At 46.2% G+C, this 11,438-nt stretch overlaps 1 protein-coding gene across 1 annotated transcript in view; it reads right to left on the bottom strand.

Annotated features, from left to right (window-relative positions):
* IL1RAP (interleukin 1 receptor accessory protein) overlaps nt 1–10,790 on the bottom strand; it is a 20,959-nt gene extending 10,169 nt beyond the window's left edge. The window contains exons 1-8 of the mRNA XM_009883420.1: nt 10,327–10,790; nt 9,381–9,573; nt 7,429–7,594; nt 6,381–6,452; nt 5,107–5,236; nt 4,006–4,154; nt 1,498–1,647; nt 396–539 (exon numbers count right to left, since the gene is read on the bottom strand). Coding sequence (XP_009881722.1) covers nt 396–539; nt 1,498–1,647; nt 4,006–4,154; nt 5,107–5,236; nt 6,381–6,452; nt 7,429–7,594; nt 9,381–9,573; nt 10,327–10,790 — 1,468 coding nt within the window. The remainder of the gene's footprint in view (nt 1–395; nt 540–1,497; nt 1,648–4,005; nt 4,155–5,106; nt 5,237–6,380; nt 6,453–7,428; nt 7,595–9,380; nt 9,574–10,326) is intronic.
* Nucleotides 10,791–11,438: the final 648 nt, after the last annotated feature.

The raw sequence follows: 11,438 nt of genomic DNA, 5'->3' as shown, positions 1-11,438 counted from the left end.
GCCTTGACTTTACACACACCCCCCCCCATTTTTTTTTTTTTTTTTTTTTTTTTTTAAGGCAGCTTAGAGGGCTTGCATGAAGGTCAGTGGTCTGGTTCCCTCACACTGATAGATCAGCCACTCCTCCACATCACTCCTGGGCAGAGCAACTGAAATGACCAACCACCACCACTTGCCCACAGCAGGCGTTTTGGTGGCCTGGAGCATCTGCGACATTATCATGCGAAGCAAAAACATTGTAAAATACCAACAAGAGATCATGAATGGAGATTGGGAAAAAAAAACCCAGAGGATTAAAGTTAATCTGGATAGGCCAGTTCCTACCCACTATCAGTACCTCAAAGAACAACAAAGAGAGGACGCGTGGGGAGCGCAGCCCCCAGTGAAATACTCACTTCCCCCGGGGAGGCTGTCTCTGTCGAAAATACACAGCTTGTACCCAAACTCATTCTCCAAGACTCCCCGCAGCGTCAGCAGCACAAATTCCTCCTCCTCCGCATTGCGCGCGTAGGACACGTACACATCGTACTCCTTCCCGTCTGAGCGTTGGGAGCACAGAGAAACACAAATGGCAGAAGAGACGCCTGTGATACTGCACATGCTGAGCCTTTGACTTGCTTCCTGGGAGAAGCAGCAACGAAGGCTTGCTTTGAGCCCCCACACCGCAGGCTAAGGACACATCCATTTCCATAGTTACAGGACAGCAGCGCTGCCTCTTTGACTACTCAGCCTGAACGTGAAGGTACTCAGACAATGCCGGGTTGCTGAAGGCACGAGGCCACAGCAAGGTGACCAACCCGTTCTGTCTAGGGTCCTTTTGTCTTTTGACATCTCTGACATTGTTTCCTCTCACTGCTGTCTATCTCCATGAGCAGTCCCACCAGACAGAGACTTGCACCCTGCCTACACCCTCCGAGAGCCGCTGCACCCCCGCGGCAGGTTCACACCACAAGCTGCGAGGGCTCAAACACCCTCCTCATCCTACAGAGGAAGAAATCTCAGCTCAAAGTCCCCAGAGATGAACTCTGAGTAACACGAGGAAGCGTGGAAGAACAGAGGACAGAAGGGTGATTTCCAGATCCATCCTTTTGGATGCCTTCCCGCATTTTAAAGCGGATCACCCTGGCTTTGTGAATCCTTGGATAGAGTCATCAGAGAAATCAGGGACTTAACGAAACTTGATGACTTGTCTTGACCATCTAGATCGGATCAAACAGCTAGCCATCAGCAGGGCAGTGTCCCAGGCAGCCTGACTCATCCATGCTTCATCTCTGCAGAGAATACAGAGGACTTCTCTCTCCTTCCCCATGACCCAAGCCTGACTCCTCTTGCTCTAAAAGTGACCCACAAAACTGAATGCAGGTATAGAAATGGAAGGTAAAAATGTCATCATGCTGTGAAGTGGGTTAAAAATAGCTTATATGAAAATTCCTATAAGAAAATGAAGGGTCTGGTCTGTAGCAGGATACAATAAATATAAGCCCTTTAGCTCCTTACCTAGAATGGTTTCATCTGTTCCAAAATGAGCCCGATAGAAGAGGACCATTTCAAGCCAATAAACATGATAGACGACTATCAGTACCACAACGAGCAGGATGGTTGCTCCCAGTCCACAGGCCAGCTCCACGGTGTACTTCGGTGCTACAACTGGGTTCAAAAAGAAAGAGGAGGTCTGGTTTACAGAACAGGTTGGGCCTTCAGCTAAGCAGGAATAAGCTTGTGTCAAACACCACAGAGGAACAGCCAAGAGCCAAGCTGGACTTTCAGAGGACAGTGACCAAGCCAAGGCTTTTCTGGCAGGACTGGCCACCCTGTAGTCCTCATTCTGGGTTACTCGGTCTGGCTGGGCTGGCAGAGCAAGTCAAAGCACAGGCTGGACTTCTGTCTCTGAGCAAGAACCTGGGAGTAACCAGATGGCAGAATGACTTGTTGATGGAAACCACCTGCACAATCCAAAGCCAGCTCATGAACGTGACCCAGGATCGTGGGTTTGTGCCCCACAGCCCAAACCACAACACATCAGTATATGCAAACTCTTGGGGCAACACAACAGCATGCACTCCTACTAGAGCCAACCAAAGCTCACCTGCAGCAAAGTAAAGGCAATGGCCACCATCTTCCCTCCCCATCAAACATACACAGTTCTTGTGGCTTGTCCCAGACTAATGGCAAGGATATAAATAGGCATTGTTTTCTGACTGTCTTCTACCAGCAAAGAACAATCAGGGTTCATTACAGAAAAGCTGAAATGCTTGCAATCAAATAGGACAACCTGTGGACACCAAGCCAGAACATCACAGGCCACCCTCCAACTCATACAGTGTCTGTCACGCCACTGCGGCTTCTTTGTATTAAGGACAGAAAGTAACACTTCTAACTGTATCCCTGGGCAACTCAGTTATTTTGGCGATTCAGGTGCCAGCTGACATGCACACTGGCAAACTGCACGATAAAACAGCAGTGAGTGGAAAGATCACCAGTTTCCAAGATTTAGTAAGTTTTATTAGAAACTGAATTACAAAAAAGAAAATGGAAGGAATTTAACGACTTTCATTAGGTGATGAGCAGCAGAAGTACATGGGAAGGAGAGGGAAATCATCCAGAAAAATCAGGAAACATATATAACCTAATGTAATGAGAGAGTTGGAGCCAACATATATAGCTACTTGCTAAAAACTGGAAGACAAGTGCTGAGGGGTCAGGTTCTGGAATGCTTGATGCTCCTGTGCGCAGTGGGATGGTCTGCAGCGAGCTTAGCTTAAGGCTGCTCTGCCAGCAGTGGCTGGGGATGGTTCTTGGATTTTGCAGTGGAGCAGAGCAGAAAGGAGTGAGTAACCAGGTCTACTCAGAGCAAACCCACTCAACTGCCCAGGAGCAGACAGGGGAGGAAGAGCGAGGATAGGACAGATCCATCTGCTAGAAAACAGCATTTAGGCTCCGCTGTATAGAGAAAGAATCTGAAGATTTTAAATTCACTTCTGCTACATGTACACACATTATCATCCCAGAATTATTATGTATGTAGAATGAACACGCTGGCAGATGGTTGCAGCCTTTCTCAGTGTGTGTTTGGTCTATCGTTCCTTCCTAATGATCCAGAAAAGGTTCATTTCAAAGGAATGGGACAAAAAGGAAGGAGGACAAGTACCAAGAAGGAAGAGAAAGAGCTCTTCCAGTAAGGACTTCTGTGAGTCATGCTAATAGGGCAGAGCGGGGAGAAGGAGGTGTCTGGCATGAGCTACACAAAGCAGGGCAGCATCCCTGATGGGAAAGGGCAAGTCTGACCTACAGCAAGCAGGTGTTGAAGCTCTAGATGAGGCTGATAAGGAGGAGGAAATATACACCTTAACCAGGAAACCTCAGATACCTACAGTGAATGCACAGTTCTTACTACTGAGAAGCGAGTCTGGCAAACAAGAACAAAAATCTTTGATAAAAGACAGATGTAGGAAAAAGACTCCACCGAACAGAGCTGGATCAGTCTATACCATCCATGCTGAGATGGCTGTGTCTAGACTGGTGCATCGTCACAGCCAAGAAGTAAAACTGCAGAGAGTCGTGGTTAGACTGCCTCACCCCCTGAGCAATGTCAGCGAGTGCACTCTGCCTTCTGGAGGATACCAACTGATAGCCGTTGCGTCACACAAAACCCTCATGCAATCAAGTAACCCAAAATCATTTCAAGCAGCCTGTCCTCTCAGGTCTGCTTCAGTTGTGCTACGTGGATAGGATGAGAACAACAGGTCTATCCACCCCTCTCTCCCCGCAAGCACTTGACCGTGGTAGGGTATGTGTGACACGCGTCCTTTGCTCCCTGCTTCCAAGAAGTGTTGCAGTACGACAGCAATAATACAGCAGGGCGAACAGAACAGCGTGTGTTGGGGGAAAAGGTCTGATGGAATTATTTGTTCCCCTACTGTTTTGCAAGGCAAGGCTCAAGGCAGGACCGACAGTCCCTCTTGGAACATGCCTCATTTCTCACCCATGCTTCTGCAAGTATTTTACCTTTCACGCGCACTACGGCCTGGCTACGGTCCTCGCCTTTGGCATTTCTGGCATAGCAAGTGTAATTCCGTTTCAAGTCCTCTGGTGTGGCTTTCGCAACTGTTAGAGTCCTTATGACAGTTTTGTCTTCAAAATCTCTAATAATTTCACTGTAAGAGAAAAAATAGAGTATTATATATGTGAAACTGCACCAAGTTCTTAGTGACAAATATTCCTTTCCCTGACATAACCCAACCCTTTCCCTAAAAAAACCAAAATACCTAACCTGATACTTATAAATTGGTACACACTTGAGTTTTTAATACAGCTGCAGCTGTTCCTTTATCTGATTTTCCTTAATATTTATTTTGCCACTCATAATTTTCTCATTGCAGCTGTGTCACATTGTATTTTAGAGACAAAGAAAGTTCTTGCCTACAAAGCAACAAGATCTCATGAACTCAGGATTCAGAGCCCACGTCACATACGTCACACTCCGTGTGCAATCCTGGATGAGTCACTTTGTCTCTCTGTGCCCAAACTGATCATCTACAAAAGGGGGATAATGGTATTTCCTTTTGCCTTTCCTTTTTCTACATAGGTTTGCAAACCGATTGGGACAGCCACTGCCCTCCACATGTAATTCAGCCCCGAGCAAACGGGACTCGGAACCTCATCTGGGTTCCTCGTATAACTGAATCTCTATTCCTCCTAATCAATATAATGTATTTCCATTTTCAGCCTCTGTTTTTTGAAACATTTTTATCACGTATGCTATTTAGGAACATTCCTCTAAACACAATTGTGTTCGCCCCTGTTTCAGAAGTCCCACAATAGCACCAGCTGTTGGCACCACTACCAGGACCTGAACAAGTGACGATGTGAACTAATAAACAAAGCTCCCTCAAATCCTTCTCTAAGATGAGACACAGGCCTGCTCCCTGGAGCTCCTGGTGCTCCTCACAGCACGGTGCAAACACCGGTGTTTCTGATTAACAGGGAAGCGGGGGACTCCACACTCCCTTGTGAGGCAAAAGGGACTGTCGCGTGTCTGTACCCACACCCCCCTGCAGGACACAGGAGAGGGTTAGATACAAATGAAGGTTCACGTTACTATGTTACCTTTGTGTGACTTTTATCTTGGGGTCCATGATGTCATCTGTGTTTTTCCCATCTATGGTCCACCACACCTCAGTCCGGGAGTCCTTCAGGAAGGTGAAGAAGACCTCACAGGGCAGAACAAGGTCATCTCCTGGGAAGAAAGGACCGTGGTGAGGTACTGCAAAGCAGGAACAGCATCACCCTGATTTTTGTGCTTTTCCAGTGATCCCACCAGACGGAGCTCTGCCTCCCTTTGGGAGAGGATGAGGCCAGCATCTATCTTCAGACATCTGATAACAGTTTAACACCCCGGACATGTTGATTTATGACAGGAAAATAAATAGGAAAAAATATCCTGCCTTCCAAATGTATTAACAAATTCCTTGACTGCACCAAGTGACCACCCAGAAGGAGATGCTCCCTACCAACCGCCTCCTTCGAAAGCCGGACAGTGTTAATCATCCCCACTGCACAGGGGACAGATGCCATAAAGTGAAGGATCCAGTTCCACAAAAGCATTTTGGTGTGGGAACACTTGTTCAGGCATTTAACTTCCTTCGAGATCAGGCTTGGGAGCATGAATATCTTTGTGATCAGCCCATAAGTGATTTTATCTTGTAGAGTGACTATGGAAGAAGCCTGACACTCTGAGCCAAAAAAGCTGTGCTTCAAAGTGAAGACTCTGCTGCTAATTCATCATCATTGGCATCACATTTATTACAGCACTGTAATGGGACATGATCCATTCAATATAGGGAATTGCTCCAAGGAGCTATCAGTCTAAACAGATGGGGTGGGGGAAGGAGTGTGGTACCCCATTACACAATGCTGTGAGGCCAGCAAAAGAAGAGCTGTCGTTAATTAGGAAGTAATCAGCCAAAAAGGGAGAGGAGATGAGCAAGAAGTGGCCAGAAGGCTGAAGCCACTGAAGGGCTGAATGAGGGAGGGTTGGAGCAAACCTCAGCCAGGGACAGGGCTGAGATAAGGTCCTACAGGAATTTCTCTAAGCAGCTGAGGGTCCCTGTTTCATCCTCTTCTGCAGCTTCAGTCCTCCATCTCCGTGCCTGACCACTTATCTTTACTTTTGCTTCCAAAAATTAACTTTTAGAGCTGTGCTCTCCCATTCTGGCATTGAGAAGCGGCACCCCACACCATCTGCCAGGCAACTTGTGGGAGCCCATGTGCTCTGCGAGGGAAACCACCGGGGATGCAGTGGAAGGGGAGAGGTTCCGTGCCTGGCTGGGTCTCCCCGTCCTGGCAGGCAGGCTGCCAGGGCAGCGAGCGTTGCGATTTACCTGCTTCCACTTCATAGACCACTTTCTCGTTTGGAGAGGTGAACTGTGGTGGCAAGGCCTTGTTTGGAGATCCTGTGGGAGAGAACAGAGAGGCCCCAACAGGGACCCGGACTTCATGAGAACCTGGGGTCCCTGCAGCCTTGCTTACAACGCGCTCGTGCCCCGCTGCACACGCCCCAGTATAACTGGGGATACAATCCTGCTGCAGAGTCCCATACAAGTAGAAATCTAATCCTAGTCCCCAAACTCAGGGCCAGATCCAGATTTTGAGGCTCCTCCAAAGTTTAGGTAAATATAGATACAAGTTTTTTGGCCTCTCGTATCAGAAGAGGTCCATCCCTCTCATCTCCTGCTCAACATCTCCCACAAGGCACAACCTGTACCAGTTTCTTTTTATTGCTGCTTCTGAAAAAAACAAAGTAAAACATCATTTTATATTGCAAGCATTTAATTCAGCTCTTAAAGCAGCATTTGCCATAGGACTCAGCATGCGCTTGACTGTTCACTGGGCTTTTAGCTCTGTCTACAATTGGCAGGTAGGCTGAGCCCTTGTGCCTGGGATGGACCAGTCCAAGCACTGGGCTGGGTAACCGGAGCCCTGTCTGGCTGATTAACAGTCTCAACCTCAGCACACAAGGTTTTGAGATTGCAGGAAGACGGAGGCAAGTTGGCTATAACAGGACAATCCTACAAATAAGGACGAGGAAAGGGCACTGGAGACAAAAAGAAGCAAGAGTGCCAGGGTTATGCATTCACATGCCAGCAGAGGGTACCCCTGGCCATCTCATGGGCTGGACCTCACCAGCCTAAGCCTGGTCACCATTGTGTTCTTTGGGGCATTTGACATGGCGGTGGGTGGGACCTCCAGCTCAACATGTCCTGGGCGGTGACACGAGGTTGACCCCAGCAAGCAAAAATACAGCAGGTCAGTTGGGTAATGCAGATTGATCACAACCACAAATGGATCCTGCAACAGAGTTTTCTAGCTGTTTTCACGGCTTCCGCAGCTTTGCACCTGCATTTTACACATTTTTAAAGTCATTCTTACCCACCACCTTCATCTTTATGGTTCTGGTGAGATTATAGGTTCTTCCATGGTCCTTGAATGTCACAATACAAGTGTAATTCCCTTTATACGCACTGCGGACAATGCCGATGACAAGCCTGGGCCCTTGGGGGCATCGCTCACAGAAGCCACTGATCAAGTTGCAGTCCTGGAGTCAGGCAGAAAAACACTTGAGCTTTGTGATTCAGAAGTAAAGGTATTGGTTTAAACGCTACATCAAAGATCTGTTTTTCAACTATGAACACGATACTTCGGATGGTGATGTAGGTCAGACCTAAATACCACGAACTTTGAGCATGCTGGAATACCAACTGGTATGTTCACCTTGAAAATGAGGTGATGAAGCAGATGACCCTAATAGTTTTATCCCACCTTAAATACAGACAATTTTATAAAAGAGAGATCTCTGACCCAGAAGTACGTTAGCAATCAAAGTGAGCACCTCAGCAGAATGAAGAAGTAAAGTAAAAAGTGACAGGAGGAAAACGATGATGTAGTCACGAATGGATACTAAGACTAAAGGACATGTCCCCTGTTGATGTCAGCGTGTCTAATTCTTTTGGGACTAATCAAGGTACCCTCACTGACTTCAGCTGAGGATGAGGCCCCAAAATTGGCAACTGGCAAATGAGAATCTGTAGTACAGAAACCTTAATAACTCTTCTCTTTCTGTCAGGCGAGGCAGGAAACCTCTGCCAAGTACCACGCTAGGAATCTCTTTTCAGAAAGGGGTTATGCAGATGACATCTTGATTGTCATAAAACCCAGAGATGTGCACATTTTCGAAGAGATTATTTCTGAATGGTACGTTTCCAAATCAGATACATCCTAATGGGGCAGTTTAAGACAGGGGTCATATACCATTTTTAATGATTTTTATTAGGCATGGGAGGACTTGCTGCCTGAAAAATTACTTCCATGGGGCCTTTTGTTTCATTCTGCTAATTGATTGTTGAGATGTGAATTTCAATGAATAGGATAAGTAAAGCATTTCAACTCCTGGGTGAAACTGCTCCTCTTGGATACAAAAGTAAGTTTTTCCTGAAGGGTTTTAGAGTTGGGGTTTTTCTTTTGGGGTGTTTTTTTAATTTTTTTTTATTTTAAATCAGCAGATATGTTTGTTGCCAACTTCCTTTATTATTAAATTCACTCATACAGAACCTTCTATCTAGAAATCCAAAAGCGCTTTATAAGCAGTTAGAGAATTCAGCCCCATAACCCTCTGGCTGCACATCCCCTGAGAATTCTTATTCTCTCTTGACTAAAGGCATCCACCTAGAGAAAAACATTTAGGTCAAAATTTAATAAAATTGAGCAGTAATTCTGTAGGCAAGAGCCTGAGGATGGCTGGAGACAGCCTAATTATCAGAGCAGTATGGAAGGTGGGGTAGGGGTGACTCCATCTTCAGAAAAGAGGTTTGCCGAATTGTGTCAAAGAGGGTACCCATGGTTCTTGCAGAGGTCTGATGTACAATTTCATTTCCTGACCTCAAAGGATTTTGGAAAGGATGCTATTTTCATTAGCAGGTGGTTTGGTTGGTTGGGTTTTTTTGTTGTTGTTTTTTGGTTTTTTTGGTTTTTTTTTTAACAAAAGAGGGAACATGAATCAGTTTCCGTTACAGGGACAGCGACTGGCTCCCATAGCAGATGAAGTATACTGCCCGCAGCTGAACCGACGTTCCTAAATCCCTGCTAGAGCATTCTCCACTTGTGCACGCTGGTCAAAAAAGTTCCAGCATTAGCTCTCAATTCCCGTCCAAGAGCAGCTTTGCCCTTGAACTCAATGGAAACAAAGCTCTTAAAATCAGTACAGCTTCATTAACAGCTTCATCACTGGGGAGAGGCTCAAACATAGCTCCATGATTCTCATATCAACCATTGCTTTTTCAGATATGACACCGCATTCCCCCACCGCCCAAATAAGTCCTTCTTACCAAGTACCACTTGACAGTTGGTGTTACGCTAGCAGGGTAAAACCCATCAATATCTGGACATACGATCTTCTCATTGGTGTGTTCCAAGTACAACATCTCCTCAGTGGGTTTTATTGACTGGCTCACGCAAGAGTGTTGGTCTTTTGGAACAACCTCCAAGGGAAATGCAACTTTGCTGCAGTAAGTTGTATTTCTAAGGACACAGAAGGATAGGGCTGATTAGTTGAAACTTGTTTACTCCTATAGCATTGGAATGAAATAAAAGTCACATCTGTAACAATGAGCATCATAGTGCTGATGAGGTATATACAGCCTTGGTTGACTCGTTTATAAATGGGAAAGAAAACACCATCAGAGATGGCCACACTAGCTCAGAAAAGCCTATAAAGATGACTAAGAAGCAACATCCACTCCCCTGCTGGTAAAGTAGATAATAGGGTCAAAGACACGGTGAACAAGAGACAACATGAGGAAGATCAAAAAGAGCTCTTGTGCTCAGCGCACAGCAGATGCTATGTTCATTTTGTACCACACTTAGAGACACTTTTAATTTCCTAGAAGTCTGAATCTCATGAATCTTTGCCAAATTAGCATGCAGTCAAAACATTACCCCTGCATCTGAAGCTATTTTTACTCTAAACACACAGATCACTTCTTAATGGTGAGTGCCTGTGGATTTTGCCATGGGCTCAGCAATAATACGGACACTTGCAGCTAGAAAGGAGAGGCATGTTCATTAATGTTTGCAAGGCTCCAAGCATTATTACGATGTAAATTGGCTCAGCACAGAGCAGTCTTATAATTGTAACATTCTTTTCCCATTAATGCTTATGTAAATGGTCTTCTCGCTACAGAAAGATCTGGTGCTAACAGCATAATTTCCCCGCTTCCATGAAAGGCCTTCGACTACACTGAAGACATACAGAAGCTTCACAGCACAACCTACCTGAGCATGCATGTATAATTCCCAGTGTCATTGAGAAGAGCAGGCCAGAACCAAAGGGTGTCTTTCTCCTTACTGATGTGATTGTCTGGGAGACGAAAGTTAATGGGCTCCTCCAGATCCCGATCCTGCCCAATCCTGTACCAGATCAGGGTTAAGCCAGCAGAATGGGCTGTGCTGTAGTTGTACTTTAAGAAGGTCTCAAAAAGGGGGCATTTGATCTTGGCAGGCTCCCCATCGTAAATCTGGATCTGCTTCATGGTGTCCACACCCCAGTCATCGCAGCGTTCTGCAGCCAGGAAGAACAAACGTACCTTAGCTTGCAACTCCACGGCAGAAAGACAGTTCTGCCCATGTTCCCCACAGCCCTCGGTCCTGTCCCCAGTAAAATAAGAGGCAAAAAACATAGTGTTTTTAGTGGAAGCAAACTGGGCTTTTATAGAGCAGAGCACGAACACCATGTTCATTTCTAGAGAACCTGCAAACCTCTACTTTCATTTGTACACCTCCTTCCAAGCTATTTACCCCCACCAGGACAATACGATAGGATAAGATACGCCTGCATAACACCAGGCTTCCTAGAGAGCTCCAAGAAAATTCAACCCTAAAAATAACCAGTGTAGGAAGACAAAATTTGGACGAAAACAATGCTAGGAGGTGTGTGTGCATCCACGCACAGTGACAAGGAGGATGGAAATAGAGGTGTTGGAAGAAGAGAAGAAAAAACAAACCCAACGCTGCAAACATCAACCCCCCCTTAGAGCTATGCACCATCGTCCCTGCCAGAAGCAGCTGGACCGTGGGCTCTAGAAACACGGAGTGTCCTTCCTGTGCTGGATTCACACAACGCCTGTGTGTGCTATGATAACAGAGAGTACAAATGACATGTAACGACTGTTTATAGTGAAGTTTGGGAAGGAAGACCGAGGGGCAGAAGAGATATCATGGAGGGGGTGGCAGCAGGTTCTCTTGGGGAGCCCCAGGCAGCCCTCAGGTGCCTTCCCCAGGCACAGCTCAGCATGGCTTACTGCAGGCTCAGGCTGACACAGAACCTGGGCAGCAACAGAAAGAGCTTTTCAGTGCCTTTTGTTTTGTTGTGGTTTGTTTGTTTGTTT

Source organism: Charadrius vociferus, unplaced genomic scaffold (assembly GCF_000708025.1).
Source record: "Charadrius vociferus isolate BGI_N301 unplaced genomic scaffold, ASM70802v2 scaffold214, whole genome shotgun sequence".
Classification (NCBI taxonomy): domain Eukaryota; kingdom Metazoa; phylum Chordata; class Aves; order Charadriiformes; family Charadriidae; genus Charadrius; species Charadrius vociferus.
Note: the sequence above shows the minus strand (reverse complement) of the source record. Positions and strands in the feature narration are given on the sequence as shown.